General features: G+C 44.7%; 1 protein-coding gene across 1 annotated transcript in view; it reads left to right on the top strand.

Annotated features, from left to right (window-relative positions):
* Window positions 1–27,959, top strand: part of rad54l2 (RAD54 like 2) — a 205,552-nt gene that overhangs the window by 40,984 nt on the left and 136,609 nt on the right. The window contains exon 2 of the mRNA XM_072472078.1: window positions 22,309–22,481. Coding sequence (XP_072328179.1) covers window positions 22,364–22,481 — 118 coding nt within the window. The 5' untranslated portion in view covers window positions 22,309–22,363. The remainder of the gene's footprint in view (window positions 1–22,308; window positions 22,482–27,959) is intronic.

Here is a 27,959-nt window from a genome sequence, read left to right as displayed (position 1 = left end):
GGAGGCTTTCAGAGTCTCACGAATGTTTTGAGGCAGTTTAATCTGGAACAGATGATCCAAACAGTTTTTTTCCTGTGGGAATTGGTTGTGGGCGGAACAGGGGATTTCTAGATAACAACTTCAAACAGTTTATGTAATGAACCACCTTTCGAAACCACTGCTCAAAGTGTACAGGGTTCATAGGGGCACCGAGTCTTGTCGTTCTGTTACATAGCTTTCTGATTTGTGAAACCAATCTTGGCAAAAGACAAGACTAGTGCAGAATTAAGACTTCAGAGCTTGTCAACTGATAAATAGGGTTATGTTACGGCCAGTGGGAAGATTTGACTACTTTGAGTGACGTGCTGTGGCGTGACTGTCGCTGTTTTGCATACACACTGATCTTGTACTCTCGGGTCTGCTGGCAAAAGTCCACAGTTCCTGTTCTTTTTTGTTGTTGCTGCATTTGTGGTCATATTAAGGTGAATTAGTACAGGGAGTGCAGGATGCCTGATGTGTTCTGTATCTGCATTTAGCACCCGAGGTCAGTCAGTTAGATACTGCATGAAACTCGGTGCATTCTTCTGCACCATTGTGACAGTTCCATTTCTTTATCAGATGGTGAAGGGCTAAAGGATGGAACATCTTAGTAAAAAGTGGCAGCTGCTGATTGGATTTGTCAAAGACTTGGAAAATGATTGGACTTTACAACACAGGAGGAGGCAATGATGTCTGAATGCTCTTTGAGCAATCCAATTGCCCTCACTCCCCTGGTTATCAGAACTGTGACCCCCCCCGGGGCCCTTTGGAAGTATTTATCAAATTCTCTTTTGAAAGTTACTGTTGGAGTCTGTTTCCACCACCATTTCAGGCAGTGCATTCAGATCATAATACGGTGCATTAAAAAAGCTCTCCTCATCTCTGGCTCTTTTTGGCAGTTACCTAAATTCTGTGTCCTCTGATGAAATACTGGTGCTCCAAATTGCCAGTTGATTTCATGCTTTCAGTTGCACCATTATAATCTGTTGTTTGTTTGCTTACATTACAACAATGATTACACTTCAAAAAACCATTTATTAACAGAAGTGTTTAAAGTGGTCCTGGAGATGAAAAAGGTACTATAAAAATGCAAGCTAATTTTGAGCTTTGCATCTTTAGGGAATTGAGTTAAACACACTCAATTAAACATGCCAACTCTGTGTAACTGGAGATTTTACTTTCAGATTATCACTTTAACATTTATATTGCAGATGATGAATTTGTTTCCTATGCCAACTTTAATCCAATTATCCAGTAACCTCCTTGCAGCTGTAGTTTTAGATGTCCAGGTCCAACAATATATAGAAAATAGAAGGAGGAGGCCACTCGATCCTTCAAGTCTGCCCCACCATGCAGTATGATCATCAAGTTCAATATCCTGATCTCTCTCTCTCTTTTCCCCCCCCCCCCCCCAAACACACAAATCCCTTGATCCATTTAACCCCAAGAGCTATATCTAATTCCTTCTTGAAATTACACATCGTTTTGACCTCAACTACTTTCTGTGGTAGAAAATTCCACAGATTCGCCACTCTAGGTGAAGAAATTTCTCCTCAGTCCGAAAAGGTTTGCCCCTTATCCTCAAACTATGACCCCTAGTTCTGGACTCCCCAACCACTATCAGGAAGACTGTTTCTGAATCTACCCTGTTGAATCCTGTTAGAATTTTGTAAGTTTCTATGAGATCCCCCTCACTCTTCTAAACTCCAGTGAATATAATACTAACCGACTAGGTGTCTCCTCATATGACAGTCCTGCCATCCCAGGAATCAGCCTGGTAAACCTTCGCTGCACTTCTCCATAGCAAGAACATTCTTCCTCTGATAAGGAGACCAAAAATGCACACAATACCCCAAGTCTGGCCTCACCAGTGCCCTATACAATTGCAATAAGACGTCCCTATTCCTGTACTCGAATCCCCTCGCTATGAAGGCCAACATACCATTTGCTGCCTGCTGTACCTGCGTGCTTACTTTCAGCGACTGATGCATGAGGGCACCAAGGCCTCGCTGAGTATCCACATCTTTCAATTTACACCCATTCAAATAGTAATCTGCCTTCCTATTTTTGCTACCGAAGCGGATAACCGTACATTCATCCACATTATATGGCATCTGCCATGCATATGCCCATTCACTCAGTCTGTCGAAATCCTGCTGAAGCATCTCTCCATCCCTCATCCTCCTCACAGCTCACCCTTCCACCCAACTTTGTATCATCTGCAAATTTGGAGATAATACATGTAGTTCCCTCATCCAAATCATTTATATATAATGTGAATAGTTGGGATCCTAGAACAGGATACCCCACGAGTCACTACCTGCCAATCGGAAAAAGACCCATTTATTCCAACTTTTTTGCTTCCTGCCTGCTAACCACCTTTCTATCCATCTCAAGACACTACCCGCAATCCCATGCGCTTTAACTTTGCATAGCAATCTGCTATGTGAGAGCTTGTCAAAAGCCTTCTGAAAGTCTAAATAAAACACATCCACCAGTTCTCTCTAGTCAACTACTAGTTACATCTTCAAAGAATTTGAGTAAATTTGTCAAGCACGATTTCCCTTTCGTAAATCCGTGCTGACTTTGTCCGATTATACTACTGCTTTCCAAATGCTGTGCTATGAAATCCTTGATAATGGTCTCTAGTAACTTCCCTATTTCCAACATTAGGCTCACTGGTCTATAGTTTCCTGTTTTATCAGCTAGCCTCCAGTCTGTAGGAACCATTCCAGAGTCCAAAGAATTTTGTAGATTCAATGGATCTACTATTTCTAGGGCCACTTCCTTAAATACTCTGGGATGAAGATTAGCAGGCCCTGGTGATTTTTCGGCCTTCAATCCCATTAGTTTCCCAAAACCATTTATTTACTAATACTAATTCACTTCAACTTCTCACTGAAGCTTGTTTCTCAGAACTTTATGTACATTATTCATCTCTTCCTTTGTGAAGACAGAAGCAAAGCACAAATTTAGTTTTTCAGCCATTTCTTTGAACCCCGTTATGCATTCCCTCGTTTCTGACAGCTTTTATCAATCTTTTTCTCTCTAGAAACTTTTATAATCAGTTTTTATGTTCCCTGCTAGCTTACTTTCATATTGTATTTTCCCCTTCTTAATCAATCCCTTGGTCTGCCTTTGCTGAATTTCAAACTGATCCCAATGCTCAGGCCTTTTTCTTGCTAGTTTGTATGCCTCTCCTTTGAATCTAATACTATATCTAATTTTCCTTGTAAGCCATGGTTTGGCCACAGTTCTCTTTCTACTTTTGCGCCAAATAGGAATAAACCACTTTTGGAGTTCACCTAATCGTTCCTTGAATGCCTGCCATTGCCTGTCCGCTGTCCTTCCATTCAGCATTGTTTCCCAGTCCATCATAGCTAGCTCATGCCTTCATAGTTACCTTTATTGAGCTTCAGGACCCTTGTCTCAGGATCAACTATCTCACTATCCATCTAGATAAAGAATTCTGCCATATTATGGTCACTCATCCCCAAGGGTTCTCTCGCATCTAGACTGCCGACTAATCCTTTCTCATGGCACCACACCCAATCCCAGGTGGCCTATTCCCTTGTTGGTTCCTCAATGTATTGGTCCAGAAAACCCATCCTGTATTCACTCTATTGCACTGTCATTAATGCACTGCTTGAATGGGTGTGAATAGGCAGTTTTGGCTCCATGGTAGAATGAATTTTGCCTCTGAGAAAGGTTGTGATTTCAGACTTCACTGCAGAGAATTGAGCACTTGACCTATGCTTACATTTCAGTCAAGTACTGGGGGAATGATAAATTGTTTTTTGTGGGTGCTGCCGTCCATTGGGAGCTGTCCCCGAAGCACAATGATCATTGGCTATTATGTACAACTAGCATGAAGCATAAAGTGATTATTCCAGTACTAGAGGGACAGCGCAATTTCCTGCTAAACAGACGCTCATGGTGGTGGATCTCTAGTTCTGCTGCCTGCACAGTCTTGGGCTACATTTTATCAAAACATGGCCAGGAATTTTCTGCACGTGTTACCAACTTAATTTTGGCTATGAAATTTTACCACTGAATAGAGGGAGAAGTGAAGGACAAGCGTAAATATGGCCCCAAGTACATGAAGTTAAATAGGAGAGTCACTTGTATATTTGGGAATTCATGTACAATCGTCCTCTGGTTATGCTAGTTACTTTCCCCTGCTTAATAAAAGGCACTCTGTGCCATGATGGCTGACCAAGCATATCTATGTACCAAAACTAATATTTAACAAAAAATAGCAAATTATTATCACAGCTTTGAAAACAACCGCCAAATAACTAAAAATGTTTAACTCGTTGAGATTAGCTCAGTTGGCTGGGCAGCTGGTTTGTAGTGCAGAGCAAGGACAACAGTGTGGATTCAATACCCGTATTGGCTGAGGTTATTCATGAAGACCCCACCTTCTCAACCTTGCCCCTCCCCTGAGGTATGCTGATCCTCAGGTTAAATCACAACCAGCCAGCTCCCCCCTCAATTAGGAAAGCAGCCTATGGTCATCTGGGACTATGGCAACTTCTCATTTGCAGGGGAACCCGCACTTTGATATATTAAAGGGATTACTTTGTGCAAGACTGGTGTTATTCCAAGAGTTCAGATGTGTTGCTAACTTTGCCTTAGTTCAATTGCTCTGTTTTATCACCTTTGCTCTTGAGTCGCCAGGTACCTTTATGATACCGCCACGTGGTTCAAGTCCGAGTAATGATCAATAATCCAATACACCGCTTAGTAAGATTTAAATCAAAGCACATTTATTATACACAGTAATCACTAATGTACAAATTCTACGTCGAAGCTACTTCTACAGCTAACAGGCCAATACTTAACTTGGAACTGGCCCACCAGGTCAGGGAAACGAATGGCCTTTCGTTCGGGTTCTGAGCCTGCGGGATTCGAAGTTGGAACAGATTGGTAGCTAGGAGCGCCTATCTCGTAGCGAGCATTGAAGTAAGACTTACTGGATATCGGCGGTAGCTGAACCGGTCACTCAAGTGTTGGTTCGCGTTGCTGAGTGACCCGGTCAAGAAGAACGATTTGAACTTGGGGCTTAATTCTTATAGTCCCCAGGGGCTTCCTGCCTTTCGGGGCGGACCCTGTACCTGGTTCCAAGTGATTGGACTTTGTCCCAATCACTTGGTTCGATTTTCTCCAATGCTGGAGTGGTTCCCTGATCGATGGGAGGTCCTGAGGTGGTCGTTCACCTCCTTTTGTGTAGGCTTCTGCTGGCGCCGAAGAGTCTGGTTTTGCTTTGTGTCTAAATGTTGCTTATTGTTCCCGGGGATTGCTCATTAGTATGCAGATGGCTGGGGTTTTGTTATGCTAATGGTTGCTGGTATCGATCTTGTCTGGCCTTTCCAGAGGTAAATACACAGTCAACCTGCAGCTGCTCGTTTGTGTCCTGTTGGCTGACTTTCCCATCAGCCTTTGCCGTTTGCCATTTTAAATCGGGAGTTAGCCAATTTGAGTGGCTACAGATGCTAGGATGAGATTAACATGGTGTGGCTAATTATGGGATTTATCCTACTCATTGAGGAAAATTTAAAGGTATTAAACATTTTTTTCTATTGAGGATGCTTTGATGTGATCCTCATTGACCTGAAAATAATGTTTCAAAATTACTTGCCGTGGGGATGCAAATGTTGCAGGCATTTATTATCCATCTCTAATTGTCCTTGAGATGATGGTGGTGAGCCACCTTTTATAACTGCTACAGTTTATATGATGTAGGTGCACCTACAGTGCTGTTTGAAAGGGACTTCCAGAAGCCTTTATCCTTCCAGGTGTAGAGGTTTTAGGTTTGAAAGATGCTGTGAGTAGGTGAGTTACATGTCATAGAATTCCCAACCTCTGACCTGCATTGGACCTATAGTATTTAAGAGAATAAAAAACATGTTTACACAACTCATCCTCCTAATTTAATCCTTTTATACCCTGTATTCCTGGTGAAACTGCACTGCACCTCCTCCAAGGCCAGTGTATCTTGCTTGTGCTACTCTAGATTGCCTTGCAAATGATCATTAATTCTTCACTTCTGAATTCAAACTCTCTCCCTTGCCTTGGATAAAGATATGAAAGCTACTTGTCACAAGAGACTCTGTGCTTCAGCCTTGGTGTGATTTGTGTGACTCAAGTAAATATTCTGTTGTTCCATGTGCTAAATCTCTTACATTTAATCTTGCATCAGTGGCCCCTTGTTTTGAGCCCCATGAGCCATAGTACAGAAGACCTGGTAGTGCACCCCCTAACTACAATTCTGGCCTGGAATGCATCTTGTTTGTCCTATGCTCCTAATCTGTTATCCAATCTCCCATGGTGATTGCTAACTGTAAACCGCAAGCACATAGTACTCTGCTAAACGTATCTTCTAAGTATTATCTCTGGGTCCGTCACAGTGGGGAGGAAACCGTCACGTGGCAATCTGCTTGTTTCACTCCAATCTTTTGCTGTTTTGCCTTTTTTTTAAGGTTTCTTGCCTGACCTTCAGGCCTTCTTGATTTTGTGTTCTTACCGTGTGCACACAAATCAAAAAAGGCTGATGAATTGTTTATTCAGTGAGCCCCCTGGCTCCAGTTCAGTTTATTTTCACAGTTCCGCTTATCTCTCAGAAAACATCATGGAAATTATGATTAAGTCGTAAGAGCAGGTACAAGGAAATCTCATCTGATTTTGTGTAAGTCAATTGTGCATCAAAGATTCTTTTGAACATTTCTCATTATTGGTCGTCCTACCAATCTGCATTATTTGAATCTGTATCAAGCTCACAAATGCTGCCAGTCATTATTTACAGTGCCATTACATTCCTTTCTAAGTTTTGTGGCTTTGATTTGTAGACCCATTGAATCAGTGCCTCCAGTTATTAACAATCTAATTACTTCTAAAATATTCCACCTTGCCTAAACAACTAACAGACACATCCTGCGTTGATGATCATTTACTGCTTTTTCTAAATGTTTCTGTCATACTTATTTTTGATGCCATTCTCACAGTCATCAAAATGCCCCAATGAGGTGCAGCACGGTGGCGCAGTGGTTAGCACTGCTGCATCACGGCACCGAGGTCCCAGGTTCGATCCCGGCTCTGGGTCACTGCCCGTGTGGAGTTTGCACATTTTCCCCTTTGTGTGGGTTTCGCCCCCACAACCCAAAAGATGTGCAGGGTAGGTGGATTGGCCACACTAAATTGTCGCTTAATTGGAAAAAATGAATTGGGTACTCTAAATTTATTTTTATAAAATGCTCCAGTGGAGCAGCGCCTGCAATGTTTCAATATAAGTAGAAGAGTGGGCTATTGGAACATTTCTGCCTGTTGAACTAAATGTTTGGTTTGAAATGAAGTTGGTGTCAGTCGCCTGTTGACTCAGTGGGGTAAGCACAACACCTTGGATTGGAGATGGGCAGTGAATTATTCTTGCCGCACGCAAGGGAGTAGAGTATGATGGTGAGGAATCAGCCAGGTGTGCTACTTTTCACCCGATTGTCGCAAGTCTATATCAACATCAGTAGAGGGCACAATTTAGCTTGGTTGTGATACCCAAATTGGTGGATTAGTATGCCCATGTTTTCTCTGTAGGCTCAAACCATTAGGTTGAAAGAGACTGTAGCTCAGCATCAGTTTAAGCCTTCAGAAGTGGAGGAGAGAAGATCTGGGCTGCAGGCGAGAGAAAGAGATTGGAAATCCTGATTGTACACACTGTTCGGGTTGAACCTTTAATTCCATCATTTGAACCTTCCCATCACTAGTTGTGAACATATTTTAGGAGCACTAGCATCCCATTTGTGCAGGGAATGTTCTGTGAAATCAGTCAGGAGCTCATGTGAAAGTGAAAGAAATGGCAATTCTAATGTAATTCCATGGACACATGGCTTCCCAACACACCCATATGATGTAAGATGTGTTGATGTACAGCGAGATTGTTAGTTGTAATTTCCCTTCCCGTAAAAAGTTTTTGGAAGAAAATTGACAAATTCCTGATGGGGAAATAATGCAAGGATACTGGCTTAGAATCGAGTCAGTGTTAATGAAATAGACAATAGAGAATACAGGTCCAGGAAACTGCCTGAAATATAACAAAATAAATGGCCATTTCTCTTTCGAACTCTTGCCATTTATGGTTAAGCAGATTATCATGTGAATTGAGTGAGTTAGAATGCACTGTTATGTTCAGGTGATCTGTACCTTTTTCATGTGTTGAAATTAAATAACCAGGAAACATTTTGTATTTGGTGAGGAACAAAACATAGATGAGTAGATTGGAATTTAATTTAGATCATGAAGAATGCCACACTGCTATATGAACAGAATGATTCTGATTCATTGGCATTACATGTATTGGAGTGAATGGGAGCTAGGTTGGTCCAGGGAAATTCCACACATTGGGAGTGAATGACTTGTGGGTAAATGGATCATGATTTGACACATTGCAGTGGGGTGCATGGCTCGCTCGTGTCTGACACTGTTGCCCCTCACCCACTCGAGGGATTCCTGGAATCTGACACATCTTAATAAACGTTCTTTTGTTATTCTACCTCCATACATAGTTCAGGCGGTGCCATATTGGGCCTGCCTCCATCAACACCCCGACTCCCTCCCTCCCTACGACCCTCCTTTCCCCTCTCTCCCCACCACTACCCCTTCCTTTCCCTTCTGTTGATACAGAGGCGAGGGAACCCACGCAAACACGGGGGAAATGTGCAAACTCCACGCAGACAGTGACCCTGAGATCGAACCTGCGACCATGGCGGGACCACTGTGCCACCGTGCTGCTGCCACCGTGCCATTTTATGATCAGCTAATAGAAATCTGTAATAATCTTGTAGGTAAATCTCTTATCGAATCTCCCCTCAATTTCCTAGCTTCTCCAACCAAACCCTGTTGCTAAAATTCCTCACCCGTAGAAGCATTCTGGTAAATTTCCTCTGCACCCTTTTAAGGACTCTCACATCCTTCCTAAAGTGTAGTGCCAGAACTGGATGCAATACTGTGGTGTGGCTTAATCAGAGTTAATCCGAATGACTGTAGCATTGCAAACTGTTGCGTAAACTACATTATAAAGGAGTGAGTGGGGCTAATTGGATAGCTTTTTCAAAGAGCCAGCACAGGCACGATGGGCTGAATAGCCTCCTTCGGTACTGAAAGATTCTAGTCTTTGAAGTTAAGATTTTGCCTTTTTTCACTTCCATATCCAGTATCATTTCCTGCATTCCATGCAAGCCTTCCGATCCCTTTTTCATTTGAACCCTTCAACCTGTTGATTGACTCATCGACCTGAATGTGTGTTACAGTTCAAAGCACGTGTGCGACTCTTATCATCCTACCTGTTCTGCTGCCATTCATATAATGTGGTGTCTCTATTGTATTGGAAAAAGTGGAGTGCAGACTGCCTGCTGGCACATTGGTCTGAAATTTCAATCCCCGTTTCCAGAGGCACTGCTTAAGAACATTCTGTTGAAATTCTTCTCCTTGGAGCAGAGAAGGTTAAGGTGAGATTTAATGGAGGTTTTCAAAGCCATGAAGGGTTTTGATGAGAGTGAATAGGGAGAAAGTGTTCCACTGGCAGTGAGATTGATAACCCAGGGGCAAAGTTGGATCTATCCATTCATAATCAGTGGATAGCCTCTGAGCGAAACTCATTGAATTTCCGCAGCACTGAGCCCTGCAGTGTTTTCAATCTCAATAGCTTGGTGGAAAGGAGATATAAACAGCAAAATAAATTATTTGCACTTAAAGCTGGAAAGTGCATGAATTATTACACCTGCCTAAAAGAGAACTTGTAAAACGCTCCTTATATTTGACTTTCTAAGATGGTGTTGAAAAGTAAGGTAGGAGGAGTCTTGTGGAACATTAACATAGGCACAGTGAATTTCGGTTGAATGGCCTGATTCGTAATGTGGATTCAATGTAATTCTTAATGCAAAAGTGGCTTTACTGTGAACGTTGGAACAAGCCAGCGTTCTGTCAAGTCTTGAGATTTCAAGTCACGACCAATTATATTCCAAAACGCTCAGACTGAACTGATTTGAAAGCTGTTCTCTTCAGATAATAAATTCAAGCTGCCTTTAAAATGATCAAGGACACCCTGTGCTCATAGATAAGGAATGTGTTGTACTCTGTTGAAATTGGTTTGATTTACATATGCATACAGGCAGTTTAATTATATTGTTTCATCTGAAATGTCACGTAAAGGCCCTTGGCATCCCTCAACGCCATAACTGCTGATCTGGCTCTGATGACAGCTGTATATTACTGACACAGTGACTCTTGCCAAAACCATCTTTCATTGGTTGATTATGTTACCATGGTACACCTGCAGAGTGCGGACCAATGCTAGTAACAAGTGGTTACATAACACTAAATCCGCCCTCCACCTCAGAATTAAGCTTAGACCTGTTTTTGTTGGATGTAGTATACTGATTCTAAAATCGTTTGTATCTGATACATCTGATATGAACTGCACTGAGGCCCTGGTCTCAGGAAGGGGAGCTTCTATTTTTTTGCATCCTTTTGCTGTCCTGCCTCTGTCTGTTCCTGCATTTCCTTTGTTTATCTACACCTGTGTGAATGCTCCCACCGCCAACATTTCCCAAGTTGTTGGTCCATTATCAAAGAACATACAGTAATAGAGCAGCTTCAAAAGTCAGCTTTGAATTTTGTGGCCAGTAACTTCTCTCCTGACTCCCTAAAACCTGTCTACCATCTACAAGGCACAAGTCAGGGGTGTGATGGAATACTCTCCCCTTGCTTGGATGAGGTGCAGCTTCAACAGCTCTTGAGAAGCTCTACCCAGGACAAAGCAGCCCGCTTGTTTGCATCCCAGCCACCAACGTCAACATTTATTCCCTCCACTAACGTGACAGGTTGGGGGAAAGCTGCGGTTGCTGGAGATCTGAAATAAAAATGAGATGCTAGAATAAACATGAACATTTTTGATCAATAACCTTTTATCAGAACTGGAAAAGGTTAGAGCTTGTAATGCCTTGCACCTGTGTCAGAACTGGAAAAGGTTAGAGCTTGTAATGCCTTGCACCTGTGTCAGAACTGGAAAAGGTTAGAGTTTGTAATGCCTTGCACCATTATCCCTTTTGTCAGTAATGTCTTCTGCCTTCCATTCCATCACAGGCCGATCATTTTGTTTCTCCTCCAATTTGTCCCACATACATTTTCCCTGCTTCACTACTTGCTCAAAGCCTGTTACATTTCTAATTTGTTTCAATTTCTGAAGAAAGATGAAGTTTAATTCTCTTTCTCCCTCCACAGTTGTTGCCTGAGCTGCTGAGTACTGTTTACATTATAATTAAATGCTCCATTTCCTTTGCTCGTGGAGACGGTATCCGCCACTGGCAACTCTATCCCTGTTGAGCAAAGGTTGCTGGAACATACATTAGGTCAGGGTTTCCCAAACGTTTCGAGCAGCAGAACCGACTGGGCGACCTGGTAGCACAGTGGTTAGCACTGTGGCTTCACAGTGCCAGGGTCCCAGGTTCGATTCCAGCTTGGGCCACTATCTGTGCGTAGTCTGCATTCTCCCCATGTCTGCGTGGGTTTCCTCCGGGTGCTCCGGTTTCCCCCCCACAAGACCCGAAAGACGTGCTTGTTAGGTTAATTGGACATTCTGAATTCTCCCTCTGTGTAACCGAACAGGCACCGGAGTGTGGCGACCAGGGGATTTTCACAGTAACTTCATTACAGTGTTAATGTAAGCCTACTTGTGACAATAATAAAGATTATTATTATTATTAAAAGAGGCCCAAATAGCATCGGGTAAAGCATTCCCACAATGCGGATGTCCCATTTTCTGAACACAGAAATCAAATGTAAACACGTGTTTTCTAGATATTTTCATGCATATTGGCCGCACGCGTGCTCTCCCCTCTCGGCCGTGCGCACGCTCCCCACTCTCGGCCGCGAGCATCTGTCGAAAGGCTTTCAAATAATATCTAGAAAACTGTACATCGAATTTGTGCTTTGCACAAAAAATTGTATTTTAAAAAAAATGAAGGGATGAAGCTCTCCATTTCATAGTCGTCTCCTTTGGCTGATTTGAGATTATACACTACTTGCAGTCAAGGGCAGGATGAGTTACCTCCCAACAGGTCTACCAGTGCTGCCCTCTTGAGTACTTGAGAACAATATAGCAGGGAGTCAGTAGTGTAGTGCTATTATCACTAGACCAGTAATCCAGAGTATTGCTCTGGGGACTTGGGTTCATAACCCACCATGGCAGATGGTGAAATTTGGAATTAAAAGTCTAATGATCATGAAAATCATTGTGGGTTGTTGTAAAAACCTATCTGGTCCATTAATGTCCTTTAGGGAAGGAAATCTGCTGTCGTTACCTGGTCTGGCCAACATGTAACTCCAGATCCACAGCAATGTGGTTGACTCTTAAATGCCCCTCAGGAATGGCTGACTCCGTTCAAGGGCAGTTACAAATCGGGAACAAATGCTGGCCCAGCCAGCAGTGGCCCCATCCCATGAATAAAAAAAACACTGCTGCTAGTTTCTTCTAGACAACTGGTCAGAGCATTGCAGCTAATAGCAAGATCTCATCAGGATGAGAATTTAATCAACAAATTGACTCTCTTGGGGCCAACCATTAATCTTCCATAGTTCTTCACCTCTTTAGAGAGCAGCTGTGTAGTTGAGACTTTGCATAGTGTTGGTTTCTGTATCCTGCTGGTTTGCTTGTTTAGATTTTTTCCACTTTTCCTCCCTTGTTACTCTGAAAGAGAAATAGAAAGGATGGGGGACTCCCTCTGACACTCCTGCCAGACCAGTACTTGCCCTTATTGTGTCGGAGCAAACGACAGTGAGTTGTTTTCTGATTTGTTCTTCATGGAAGAGTTTTATCATTGCTTGGAGCCTCCCATCAGGACTCGGGCTATGAATTTTCTAGGATCAAATCCCCTTTGGCCTTGAGCTGTTTCAACCTGCTGCTTCACACTTAAATCTTTTGCAGATATGTTCATTAATGCAAGTCCTCAATGCTTTACATTTTGAAGATCAGTAGATGAAAACTTGTGGATGTACAGGAGTTTGAACTAAGAGAAGGGCGGAAGATACATTAGTTTGGTCTTTGTACAGAATGCAAAAATCATTTTTATACCTCCACCACAAAATGCCGAAGGGTGTCATACTGAGGCAACATTTCATTGGTGTCAGCTGCCTTACGATATCTCATCCAAGTAGCTTCACGTTACCTTAGAGTGAGTGTTGCCTAATTATTCAACTGTGGAGACATCATATCTGATTGTGTCAGCACCAAGTATCCACATTGGCTTTTTGTTTTATCCTGTATCTCGGGGACACTGAGCCAGTTGTAAAATCCGAGCGGAGACCAACTAACTCATTATGGAGCACAACAAAATGTATTACTTTGACAGCTCCAATTGAATCCCCTGTACAATATTCTGAAGCAGTGCATTCCAGATTCCAACCACTTGTGTTTTAAAAACAAGTTTTTCCTTTTGTTAATCATGAACTGGGGATCTCTGGCTCTCAGACCTCTCAGTTATGGAGCAGGTTCTCCCAATCTACTCTAACCAGACTCCTCATAATTTTTGACACATCTATCAAATCTCCTCTCAATCTTCTTGAAGGAGTGCAAATCCAATGTCTCCAATCTATCCACATCACTGAAGTCCCTTATCCCTGAAACCATTCTTGTAAATCTTTTCTGCATCCTCTCTAATATCTTCCTAAAGTGTGCTATTCAGAATTGGATACAGCATTCCAGTTGAGGCTGAACCAGTGTTTTTGTAAAGGTTCATCACAACTTGCATCATTTTGGTCTCTGTGCCTCTGTTTATGAAGCTCAGAATCCTGAATGTCTTTTTACCCACTTCTCAAAATTGCCCTTGCTACGTTCAATGATTTGTGCATATATACTCCCATGTCTTTTTTTTCCTGCTCCCCTTTAGAATTTAACCCTCATTGATCATTGCTTCTCCTCATTCCTCTTAACAAAATGTATCCCGTCTTATTTCTTTGCATCATATTTCATCTGCCACCAGGTGTCTGCCCATTCCACCAACCTGTCCTTTTGAAGTCTATCTTTTTTAATAATCTTTATTGTCACAAGTAGGCTTACATTAACACTGCAGTGAATTTACTGTGAAAAGCCCCTAGTCACCACGCCTGTTCGGGTACAGAGGGAGAAATCAATGTCCAAATTACCTAACAGCACGTCTTTCGGGACTTGTGAGAGGAAACCGGAGCACCCGGAGGAAACCCACGCAGACCGGGAGAACGTGCAGACTCCACACAGACAGTGACCCAAGCCGGGAATCGAATCTGGGACCCTGGAGCTGTGAAGCTACCGTGCTGCCACCTTTCTTACAGTTCACAGTACTTTCAAGTTTTGTCATCTGCAAGGTTTGAAGTTGTGCCCTGTACATCCAAATATAGGACATAAATATATCAAGAACAGCAGTGGACCTCATACCAACCCCAGGGAAACCCCAACATTTACCTTCCAGTTGAAGAGCAGTTAGAAATGAGGCAACATTAAAAGATCCATGCACCGAAGCAAGTGCTATGGGGTTTGTGGGTGGGAGTGGGTAGAATCGCAGAATTGTTACAGCACAGAAGGAAGCTACTCAGCCCATCGAGCCTGCACTGGCTCTCTGAGCAATTCACTTACTGCTGTTCTCCTCCTCCTCCTCCTCCTCCTCCTCCTCCTCCTCCTCCTCCTCCTCCCCCCCCCCCCCCCCCCCCCCCCCCCCCCAAATCTTCTCCAAGGAAAACATTCGCAACTTCCCCAAACTACCTTCATAACTGGAGGAGGGACTGACCTCCTTGATGGGAAGGATGGAAGAGTGCAGGGGGCCTTGAAATGGAATGAAGAGAGAGAGGCGTTATGTAACAGCTATGTTGTTGCTCTCCTTGTTGTATTCATTTTAGTTTAATACAAATCGCTGTTGTGCAACGGGGGAAGAAAGGATGAGGCACCCATTTTCAGATCATCCTAAAATACTTAATAATTAATTACCTTTGAAATTATTTAGGAAGAAATTGCCTTGATTATTCGATAAAAATTTGAATCTCTTAAATTCACACAAATGACTGCACTGCACAATATGGTGACTGTGCCAGTTCTCAGAAAAAAATACATCACGTAATTCCATTAATTCCCCTGCCCTTTCCTCAAACTCGATTACACCTTTTTCTTTCAAATATTTATCCATATGCCTTTTGAAAGCTACTATTAATTTTGTTTCCATCACTTTCTGTTGGCAGAACCCATGGACTGACGACCCTCTGCACAAACAAACCCCCAAGCCCTTTTTCTTTGGTGATGATCTGAAATTTATACCTCCTGGTTACTGAGTCATTGTCCTGTGAAAATGGGGTTTCCTTGTTTACATCAAAGTCTCTGAATTTTAAACATCTCTGCCAACCTACCTGTAATTTTCTCCATTCTAATGAAAGCAGACCTGAAGCACTGCAATTGCTGCCACATAATTTGGAGATTATTTATAGAGGCCCTGCAACCGAAAATGTTCATTTGCACTGGGCTGGAGGACAATTGGAGCTTTCAGTACTGAAATCATTAGATTTTTAAGTAAGGATGTCAGGGAATATTGAGCAAAGGCAAGTAAATGAAGTTGAGGTACAGACCAACCATGATTTAACATGGTGGAGAGCAGGCTTGAGGGGTTGAATCTATTACTGTTCCTGTGTTTGAAGCGATTTTGCATAGACTGGAGTTGGCACGGTTAGTATTATTCTGACTTCAGAAAGATGTCTTCCATGCTGATGGTAGTTATGTTACATGGTTTTATATTATCATCTTTATTAGTGTCACAAGTAGGCTTACATTAGCACTACAACTAAGTTACTGTGAAAATCTCCTAGTCGCCACACTACGGTGCCTGTTCGGGTACACTGAGGGAGAATTCAGATTGTCCAATTCACTTAAGCACTTCTTTTGGGACTTGTGGGAGGAAACCGGAGCACCCAGAGGAAACCCACGCAGACACGGGGAGACCATGCAGACTCTGCACAGACAGTGACCCAAGCCAGGAATCGAACCTGGGTCCCTGGCGCTGTGAAGCAACAGTTTTAATCAATGTTGTTTTTTGACAATGTTGCAGTTGAACCATTTGATTTGCACTTGCCGTGATTTATTTCCATTAGGAGCAGGGGTAGCCAGCCCGTTCAGCCCCTTAAACCCATTACAGCAATCTATATCATGGCTGATTAGCACCATAAGCTCATTTGCCCACACTTGCTCTTTAATTTTAATGGTCTAATCCAATGAAAATTTATCGAGTTCAGCCTTAGAAATGTTAATTATTCAGCGTTGTTTTTTCCTGATTATCCTGGCAGCCCGAGTTGCATTGAGTTTCTTTCTGTCAAGGCTTTAGTTTGGGATTCTGGTTTTAGTATTTGTGAATCTTATTGTCGGTAATTGGAAGATCTCGCACTTTTGGCACCCACTGTCAAGGCAAGTGCGTAACAGATTAAATGCATGATTGCACTGCTCTGTTGAGAACTCCTACTAAGTCTAGCACAAGTCAGATGCAGATTAGAACCCTCGCGACATTGCCTTGTGAAGTGCAACTTTGTGGGGTTATTACACTTGTTCGATTCAGGATACAATTCCATTTACCCTGCTCTCAAGTATTCCCAGGCCAATTATCATAGAATCATAGAAGTTTACAGCATGGAAACAGGCCCTTCGGCCCAACCAGTCCATGCCGCCCAGTTTTTACCATTAAGCTAGTCCCAGTTGCCTGCACTTGGCCCATAACCCTCTATACCCATCTTACCCATGTGACTATCTAAATGTTTTTTAAAAGACACAATTGTACCTGCCTCTACTACTACCTCTGGCAGCCCATTCCAGACACTCACTACCCTCTGAGTGAAGAAATTGCCCCTCTGGGCCCTTCTGAATCTCTCCCCTCTCACTTTAAACCTATGCCCTCTAGTTTTAGACTCCCCTACCTTTGGGAAAAGATGTTGACTATCTACCTTATCTATGCCCCTCATTATTTTATAGACCTCTATAAGATCACCCCTAAGCCTCCTACGCTCCAAGGAAAAAAGTCCCAGTCTATCCAGCCTCTCCTTATAACTCAAACCATCAAGTCCCGGCAACATCCTAGTAAATCTTTTCTGCACTCTTTCCAGTTTAATAATATCCTTCCTATAATAGGGTGACCAGAACTGCACACAGTATTCCAAGTGTGGCCGTACCAATGTCTTGTACAACTTCAACAAGACGTCCCAACTCCTGTATTCAATGTTCTGACCAATGAAACCAAGCATGCCGAATGCCTCCTTCACCACCCTGTCCACCTGCGACTCCACCTTCAAGGAGCTATGAACCTGTACTCCTAGATCTCTTTGTTCTATAACTCTCCCCAACGCCATACCATTAACTGAGTAGGTCCTGGCCTGATTCGATCTACCAAAATGCATCACCTCACATTTATCTAAATTAAACTCCATCTGCCATTCGTCGGCCCACTGGCCTAATTGATCAAGATCCCGTTGCAATCCTAGATAACCTTCTTCACTATCCACTGTGCCACCAATCTTGGCGTCATCTGCAAACTTACTAACCATGCCTCCTAAATTCTCATCCAAATCATTAATATAAATCACAAATAACAGTGGACCCAGCACCGATCCCTGAGGCACACCACTGGTCACAGGCCTCCAGTTTGAAAAACAACCCTCTACAACCACCCTCTGTCTTCTGTCGTCCAGCCAATTTTGAATCCAATTGGCAACCTCACCCTGGATCCCGTGAGCTTTAACCTTCTGCAACAACCTACCATGCGGTACCTTGTCGAAGGCTTTGCTAAAGTCCATGTAGACAATGTCTACTGCACTGCCCTCATCTACCTTCTTGGTCACCCCCTCAAAAAACTCAATCAAATTTGTGAGACATGATTTTCCACGCACAAAGCCATGCTGACTGCCCCGAATCAGTCCTTGCCTCTCTAAATGCTTGTAGATCCTGTAGATCTCTCAGAATACCTTCTAGCAACTTACCTACTACAGACGTTAGGCTCACCGGTCTGTAGTTCCCAGGCTTTTCCCTGCTGCCCTTCTTAAACAAGGGCACAACATTCGCCACTCTCCAATCTTCAGGCACCTCACCTGTGGCTGCCGATGATTCAAATATCTCTGTTAGGGGACCCGCAATTTCCTCCCTAGCCTCCCACAACACCCTGGGATACATTTCATCAGGTCCCGGGGATTTATCTACCTTGATGCGCTTTAAGACTTCCAGCACCTCCTCCTCTGTAATATGCACACTTCTCAAGACATCACTATTTAGTTCCCTTAGTTTCCTAACATCCTTTCCTTTCTCCACCGTGAATACCGATGAGAAATATTCATTCAGGATCTCACCCAACTCTTGTGGCTCTGCACATAGATGCCCTTGTTGATCCTTAAGAGGCCCTACTCTGTCCCTAGTTACTCTTTTCCCCTTTATGTATTTGTAGAATCTCTTTGGATTCTCCCTTGCATTATTTGCCAAAGCAATTTCATGTCCCCTTTTTGCCCTCCTGATTTCCCTCTTAACTCTATTTCGACAATCTATACTCTTCAAGGGATCCACTTGATCCCAGTTGCTTATGTACGTCATATGCCTCCTTCTTCTTTTTGACCAGAGTCTCAATATCTCGAGTCATCCAGGGTTCCCTACTTCTACCAGCCTTACCCTTCACTCTAAAGGGAATGTGCTTACCCTGCACCCTGGTTAACACATTTTTAAAAGCCTCCCATTTACCAGCCGTCCCTTTGCCTGCCAACAGCCTCCCCCAATCTACCTCTGCAAGTTCCTGTCTGATACCATCAAAATTGGCCTTGCCCCAATTAAGAATTTTAACTCTTGGGCCAGACCTATCATTCTCCATAGCTATCTTAAAACTAATGGAGTTATGGTCACTTGTCCCAAAGTGATCTCTCACTAGCACTTCTTTCACTTGCCCTTCCTTATTTCCCAAGACGAGGTCAAATTTTGCCCCCTCTCTAGTCGGTCCATCCACATACTGAATGAGAAATTCCTCCTGAATACACTCCACAAATTTCCCTCCATCCAAGCCCCTAATGCTATGGCTGTCCCAGTCAATGTTGGGAAAGTTAAAGTCCCCTACTACTACCACCCTATTATTCTTGCAGCTATCTGTAATCTCCTTACATATTTGCTCCTCAATTTCCCGCTGACTATTTGGGGGCCTGTAGTACAGTCCTACCAAGGTGATCTCTCCCTTCTTATTTTTCAGTTCCACCCATATAGACTCAGTGGGCGAACCCTCGGATATATCCCCTCTAAGTACTGCCGTGATGTTCTCCCTAATCAAAAATGCCACTCCCCCTCCTCTCTTACCTCCTGTTCTATCCTTTCTATAGCATCTGTACCCCGGAACATTGAGCTGCCAGTCCTGCCCCTCCCTTAGCCATGTTTCAGTCATAGCTATAATATCCCAGTCCCATGTGCCCATCCATGCCCTGAGTTCATCCGCTTTGCCCGTCAGGCCCCTTGCATTGAAATAAATGCAGTTTAATGTAGACCTTCCTTGCTCTCTGCCCTGCTTTCTCTGGTCATGCTTTACACACTCTCCCTTCCTGCCTTTTGTTTCCGTCCCCACTGACTTCCTACATCGGTTCCCATCCCCCTGCCACATTAGTTTAAACCCTCCCCAACTGCACTATCATGTAATGAACGGTGCATTCACGCTGTGACTAATATTCAGGTAAAGCGATGTGCATTATTCCTGCAGTCATAGTGTAATGCAGCCTGAGTCCGAGATCAACTTGAGACTACTCAAAGGATGGAATCTCCGTCTACTTCTGTCCAGAATCAGGTTAGGCTTTGACTAATTTACTTTGCAAGTTTGGCATTGGTGCAGAGCTAAAAGTGCTTTGCACCAGTTTTAAACATATAATTTGAATGCACTGTGAATACTATTGATTCCAGTAATTCTGTTCATCTGATTGGAGCTGCTTGGAATGATATAGGCAAGTAGATAATGAGTGGTCCGTCTGAGGTTAGAAATGAAACTAGAAAAGAGCTAAGTGTTAGCTCTGAGACTGCGAGGGATTGTGTTTGTATACAGCTATGATGTTCAAAGTTGTGCCACATGTACCCTTTTTATATTTTAAAACTGCCATTTGAAATGGTTCTGGGATATGTTAGTTGCTATGAAATGTGGTTACTTTTACTAGCGAAGATGCTCATGCCCTCAGAGGAGGCCTGGATCACTCTTCCTGAAGGGTTTGTTGACCAGCATCAATACTTTTTCTTTGTTTTGTTGGCAGAATCATAACATTGACAGCAGTCCAATGATAATCAGAGAAAAGTAATCTTGTGTCGCGGATTGTATTTGTCAGGTGGAGTTAAGTGTCAAAGGTACAAACTGATAAATCATATTTAACTATTGTAAGAGTCCTTCCTGTTTATTTCCGTTGTCCCATTTCTTTTATTATTATTTTGGTCCATAATTGGAATGCGTCTTTATGCAGAGAACTCAAGTTGAAGCAGCTTGCTTGCTAGAATGTGTTCCCAGGTTTTATGTTTGGAGAGAGGCCAGTCTCTTAGGCGCCAAGTGGATCTTAGGAACTTGTTTTGGAGGAAGTTGGTTCAATTTGCTAACTGGCGACCCATGGGTTGCCCAGGGACATTGTTCTGCCTGACAACAGTGATTGGTTTCTGCATGCAGCTGTTTGAGAGAGCTTGACAAAAGTGTTTAGACCCTAGACAGAGAAGGAAATTCCTCCCTCTCCCCCTCTTCCCTCTCCCCCCTCCCCCTCCCCCTCCCCCTCCCCCTCCCCCTCCCCCCTCCTCCCCCCTCCTCCCCCTCCCCCCTCCTCCCCCCTCCTCCCCCTCCTCCCCCTCCTCCCCCCCTCCCCCCTCCTCCCCCCCCCTCCCCCCTCCTCCCCCCTCCTCCCCCCTCCTCCCCCCTCCTCCCCCCTCCTCCCCCTCCTCCCCCCTCCTCCCCCTCCTCCCCCCTCCTCCCCCCTCCTCCCCCTCCTCCCCCTCCTCCCCCTCCTCCCCCCTCCTCCCCCTCCTCCCCCTCCTCCCCCCCCTCCTCCCCCCTCCTCCCCCCTCCTCCCCCCTCCTCCCCCCTCCTCCCCCCTCCTCCCCCCTCCTCCCCCTCCTCCCCCCTCCTCCCCCCTGCCCCCCCTCGCCCCCCCCTCCTCCCCCCTCCCTCCTTCCCCTCCCCCCCTCCCCCCCCCCTCCCCATCCCTCCCCCTCTCCCCCTCCCTCTGAAAGAACCAGTTGATTATTCTAAAAACTTGCTTGGCATGGCATATCTTTCATGTAAACTTGAAAAGATCCTGGATCTAGAGAAAAGTAGACAGCCATGCCAATGAAAGCCATCAAATGCCTGTAGACTCAAAGGAGTAGGAGGGTTTCTCCCTCTGCTGCTGGTTGACTGTTCTTTCTCCGAGTCTGCAGTGAAGATCATTATAAACTGAAGGAAAACTAAGTATCCAATTGAAGGCTTAACCTTGAGAAATAAACTAACTGGAAGTCATCCATCTGAATCAAAGATCCTTATCCTTTTGTTTTATTATATTTTCCTTACCTCTCAACTACCCTTTTCTGTAGGGGGTGTGTTTGTAGGTGTGTGTCTGTACGTTTTCCGGGTCAAGTGGGGCTGGAATTGACTGCACACTATCTCAGGGTGTTGTAACACTATATGAAGGTTAAACAACTGAGTTCTGGTGAGCAGCTTTATTCCTCCTTTACCTTGAAGCATTGGTGGTTCTGTTATTTCAAATGTAATGAGAAACAGGAATATGTGAATCCTCTTCTGAACATTGACAGTGTGATTCCTTGGGTCTTTGATATTGACAGGCAAACTAAAGCAGTGATCTCCTAGACACGGTTAACTGGTGTATTGGTGGTGTTTTTCAAAATCACTGTGTGTCACCACTCCAGTGTAGGGAATTAATATAATTTCCTCTGAAAGAGATTTAAGCTTTGATTATGCAGTTTCATTTTAACATCTGAAAATTGCTGATTTCAGCCTCTAATCACCTCAAGGTATCCATTTTATACTCTTCATAGACCATCCTTATGCCTTTAATTAAATTGCAGATAGAATCAGAATCCTCAAGCAGCACGGGTTTGTCGCTGAAGACAGTGTTATGCAGCAATGCTAAAATCATGCAACTGGCAGAAAGCAGACATTGCAATTTTTCTCAATTTTATCAACTTCTTCATGCACTGCTGAAATGTTCTAATTGCTTTGCCTGACCTGATGAATGCTAATATTTGTGCTTTGTGCTGCCCTTGTCATACAGGTCCGCAGAGGGGGTGCAATGAGTTTGTAATGCACAGTGTCTGCTGCTCTGGGCCATGGAGGACGAGTCTATCTCAGGGAGTGATCCAGATGTGGAGTCGGAGGCTGTGGAAGAGGAAGAGGAGGAGATGGAGGACAATGATGGAGATGATGAAGATGACCTGGAGGAAAATGGTGAGTATCTAGCAACCCTTTAGTGGTTTCTGAGCAAAATGTAACCAGTCAGGATTGCTACTGAGATTTAATAGTGGCACCTGCCGTACAAAGCATTTAGTTTGATGCTTTGCTTCCTTAACCTTGAGCGACTGAGTTGGTAGAACTCATTAAGATTTAGGTTGTGGTTTGAGCACCATCTCAGGAGTTTGATATTAAGTTGATGCTCCTGTACAGTACTGAAGGGAAACCATTGTCACACACATCCATTTGTCTTTAGTTAGGAGCCCACTGGATTAATTTTTCTAAACACATCTGTCAATTTAGAAATTAAAATGGAAATTTGCCTAATATATAAATTAATGTGGGAACTTTAAAAAAAAAAGCTGTTGGTAGAAAGAGTTGACACCTTTGCTTGTTTTTCAAGGCAGAACAAAGCTTTCTCAGTTGAACACAGTTGCATCACTTTATGTAATTCTTTTGAAAATAACTTTCTGGTCAAAAAAACAACAACCCCCCGCCCTCAAATTTCTTTTGGCATCTTTTGTTCAACTTTGTGCAAATTTTATCCGTGGGAATTGAATTCAACAAATATCATTGTGACATTGTCATATTAAAGGAAGAACATTCTCATCGACGAGGACAGCATTTTAATTTAACTCCAGTTTCAAATTTTTGGTATTTTCGTGAAATGTTTCTCACCGGAGATTTTTGTTGGTCCAACCAGAATGCTCAACCAGAATCAGTTCAAATATCTCAAAATTCCAATTCACCTCATTTATCACTTAAAATTCAAAACTGCCAAGATGTGCTAGCTTTATTATCCACGGTTAAATGCTCCCAAAATTCCTAAATGTCACTGGCACTAATGTAATTCTGGTTTTCACAGCGTAGTGGGTTATTTAACCTTACTACTCCCAATTTAGTTCAAACCAAGACTTATTAACTAACCACCAAACATACTTGGTTTATGAAGAAAAGATAAATGTGTAACCCGCTCATTGTTTTTTTCATATAACTGCAATAACATTTTACATTATTACAAAATCAATCCACACTAACCAACAGATACGTACAAGTGCAGTAAATGACTATCACCTACAAGAAAAAATTAATAACTCCACTGACACCACCCCCCACAACTAACCACAGACTAATAACCTCCCCCCGGCGGTGATCCGCTGTCTGAAAAAGGAAATTAATGGTTGCCATCTCAAGTAGAACCCTCTACCGACCCTCTAATGGGTATACCTGACCTTCTCTAGGTGTAGGAATTCCATTAGATCTCCCAACTAGGCCAAAGCACTGGGAGGAGTAGGAGAATTCCACCCCAGCAGAACTCTCCTCCGGGCTATCAATGAGGCAAAGGTGAGGATATCTGCCCTTACCCCCGTCTGCAGCACCTTTGAGCCTGAAACCTCAAAAATAGCCACCAGCGGACAAGGCTCCAGCTCGATATCAGAAATCCTTGACATTGTGCTAAAGAAGGAGATCCAAAAGCTTACACGTTTAGGGCACGGCCAGAGCATATGGATATGATTTGCCAGACCCCGAGAACAATGATGCACCTCTCCTCCAACCCCAAGAAAAAAACACTCATCCTCGCCCTGGTCAGGTGCATCACCTTGAACTCAATCAAGCTGAGCCTAGCAGAAGAGGAGGTAGAAAGGCCTCACTCCACCCCACCCCCCTCCCCTCCCCTCCGAAACCAGATCCATCTCTCTCCCCCATTCCCTCCTCACGTCATCCAACGTCATCGCCTGCTCCGCCAACAGAATCTGACCATAAATTCCCCCAAAATGTGTCCCCAAACCTCTCCAGCCCCTCCCTCCCTCAGGAACTAAATGTCGAATCCAAACCTGCCGGCGGAAAAAAATGATTCCTACAGAAAGGGGCCGACAACGACATGGCGCTGAGCTTAAAATATTACCTAAACTGCTTACTACGGGGTGGCCTGTGTCAATTTCTTCTCTACAGACGCGCCTCGAAAGGTCTCTGAATCAGATGACTATTCTTTATTCACGGTCTTCTTGTACCTAGAGCTTGTGGGCATTATTCTCTAAGGCTTGTAGAAGCCTTATCCCATTGAAATAATAAAGTAGGGGGGGGGGGGGAGAGAGAGAGAGATTGTGGAGGAGGAGGATTGATGGTGGTAGCTGCCTGGAGGCAGGCCAGGTGACATGGGTCAAGGACTGGCCTGAGAGAGGTTATGGCTGACCGGCAGGGGCGGGGTGCCTCACGACTAGGCTGGTCATGTGGAACGTTCGCGGGGCTAAATGGGCCGCTCAAAAGGATCCGTGTGTTCACACATCTGAGGCAACTGAAGGCGGACGTGGCCATGTTACAGGAAATATACTTGAAGGGGGGAGGATCAGGTTAGATTTAGGAAGGGATGGGTCGGACAGGTGTTCCATTCGGGATTGTACTTTAAAACGAGGGGGTGGTAATCCTGGTCAATAAAAGGGTGGCAAGGGCAGCACGGTGGCGCAGTGACCTGTTGCCTCACGGTCCCGAGGTCCCAGGTTTGATCCTGGCTCTGGGTCACTGTCCATGTAGAGTTTGCACATTCTCCCCGTGTTTGCGTGGGTTTCGCCCCCACAACCCAAAGATGTTCAGGGTAGGTGGATTGGCCACGCTAAATTGCCCCTTAATTGGAAAAAAAATGAATTGGGTACTCTAAATTTATTTTTAAAAATAAAAGGGTGACATTTGAGGTGGGGAGGATAGAGGCGGACCCAGGTGGTAGATTCATCATGGTTAGTGGGAAGCTGGAGGGAATGGCCTTGGTATTGGTGAATATATATGCCCCAAACTGGGATGATGTTGAGTTCGTTAGGAGGGTGCTAGGGAAGATCCTGAACCTGGATTTGCATGTCCTGGATCCGAGACTGGAGTCCCAGGTCCGGAAAGGTGTCAGCTATGACAAAAGAGCTACGTGGATTGATGGAGCGCAGGGAGGGGTGGAGATTTGGGAGGCCAAGGAGTAAGGAGTTTTCATTCTACTCATGTGCATAAGGTGTATTCCCGGGTAGATTTCTTTGTGCTGGACAAAACACTGCTGGCTGAAGTGGTGGATACTGAATATTCAGCAATTGTGGTGTTAGACCACGCCCCACACTGGATAGACCTGCAAGTGAGCAAAGGAAAGGCCCAGCGGCCGCAATGGAGGTTAGATGGGCTGCTAGAGGAGGACGAGGTGTGTGAGCGGGTGAGGGAGGTCATTCGGGGATACATAAGGATCAATCATACAGGTGAGATCTCTGCAGGGGTGGTGTGGGAGGCACTGAAGGCGGTTATCAGGGGGGAACTCATTTCGATTCGGGCCCATAAGGAGAAGGCTGAACGGGCGGAGTTGGACAGGCTGGTAGGCAAACTTTTACAGTTGGACAGGAGGCATGCAGAGTCTCCGGATGAGGGGCTTCTGAAGGAGCGTCAGAGACTGCAAATGGAATTTGCGCTCCTGTCCACGGGTAAGGCGGAGGGGCAGCTGAGGAGGGTGAAGGGGGCGGTGTATGAATATGGGGAAAAAGCCAGCAGGATGTTGGTGCATCAGCTTGAGGAAGCAGGAGGCAGCGAGAGAAATTGGGAAAGTAAAGGATACAGGCGGGAAGGTGGTTGTGGATCCGGCGGGGGCGAATGATGTGTTTCGGGAATGTTATAGTAGACTATACCAATCGGACCCCCCAGCCGGGGAGGAGGGCATGAAGCAATTCTTGGTGGGGGATTGGTGTTCCCGAGAATAGATGAGTTGGTGGAAGGCTTGGGAGGCCCAATTGCACTTGGGGAGATTATAGACGGATTGGAGGCGATGCAATCAGGCACGGCTCTGGGACCTGATGGATACCCAATCGAGTTCTACAAAAAGTTTTCCGAGCTGCTGGGGCCGCTCCTGGAAAAAGCTTTTTTAATGAGTCCAAGGAGCTGGGAATGCTCCCCCCAACGTTATCGAAGCCATCGATTTCCCTTATTCTGAAGCGGGATAAGGATCCAGAGAACTGTGGATCGTATAGGCCGATCTCCCTTTTAAATGTAGATGCAAAATTGCTGGCAAAGATCATGGCTACGCGCATGGAGGATTGTGTCCCGGAGGTGATAGGGAAGGACCAGGCGGGGCTGTGAAGGGATGTCACCTGATGTTTAACATTAGACTGCTCTTAAATGTGATAATGATGCCAGCGGAGGGGCACGAGGTCGAGGTGGTGGTAGCCATGGATGCAGGAAAGGCAGTTGATCGGGTAGAGTGGAAGTACCTGTGGGATATCCTGGGAAGGTTTGGGTTCGGCAAGGGATTCGTTAACTGGGTCTGGCTGTTATATCAAGCACCGGTGGCAAATGTAAGGACCAAACAGGTCCGGTTAGAATTATTTAGTTTGTGTAGGGGGACAAGACGTGGGTGTCCACTCTCCCCACTACTGTTTGCCCTGGCCATAAAGCCCTTGGCAATGGCACTTCGGTCATCGAACATCTGGTGGGGGATAGTGAGAGGGGGGGGGGGGGGGGAAGAGCACAGGGTTTCACTCTATGCGGACGACTTGTTCCTTTACATAACAGACCCGTTGAGGGGATGGCTGGGATCAAGGAGATATTGGAGGAATTTGGTCGGTTCTCGGGCTACAAATTAAACATGGGTAAGAATGAGGTGTTCGCGATTCAGGCACGGGGGCAGGAGAGGAGACTGAGGGAGTCACTGTTTAAAGTGGTGGAAAGGAGTTTTCGGTACCTGGGGATTCGGGTGGCAAGGGACTGGGGTAAGCTCCATAAGTTAAATATGGGCAGGCGGTAGAGCAAATGAAAGGGGATTTTTGCAGGTGGTACATGCTCCCGCTGTCATTGGCGGGGAGGATACAGACTGTGAAGATGACAGTCCTCCCGAGATTGCTATTTGTGTTTCAATGTCTTCCAATTTTTATGTTTAATGCATTTTTGAGGAAGGTGAACGTGGTGATCTCTGTTTTTTTGGGCTGGTAATGCCCCGAGAGTGAGGAAGGTCCTTTTGGAATGGGGGTGTGGGATGGGGGGGCTTGGCCCTTCCAAATTTTATTAATTATTACTGGGCGACAAATATATCGATGGTTAGGAAGTGAGCAGTGCGGGAGGGGTCGGTGTGGGAGCAAGTGGAAGCTGCATCCTGTAAGGGTATGAGTTTGGAGGCTTTGTTAACGGCACCTCTGCTGTTCTCGCCAGCGCAGTACTCCAGCAGCCCAGTGGCAATGGCAGCCCTGCGGGTGTGGGGGATATGGAGGCAGAACATGAGACTGGAGTGGGTGTCGGTGTGGTCACCGATCTGTGACAACCACCGTTTTGATCCGGGATGGCTGGACGGGGGCTTTAGGAGGTGGCAGCAGGCAGGGATTGAGAGATTTGGTGATCTCTTCATTGAAGAGGGTTTTCCGAGCCTGGAGAGATTAGAGGAGGAGTTTGAGTTACCGGGTGGGAAAGGATTTTGGTACCCTGCCGGTACGGGACTTTGTCCAGAGGCAGGGTCCAAGCTTCCCTCGC

Source organism: Scyliorhinus torazame, chromosome 13, assembly GCF_047496885.1.
Source record: "Scyliorhinus torazame isolate Kashiwa2021f chromosome 13, sScyTor2.1, whole genome shotgun sequence".
NCBI classification, from domain to species: domain Eukaryota; kingdom Metazoa; phylum Chordata; class Chondrichthyes; order Carcharhiniformes; family Scyliorhinidae; genus Scyliorhinus; species Scyliorhinus torazame.
This window is presented reverse-complemented; position numbering and strand designations above follow the sequence as displayed.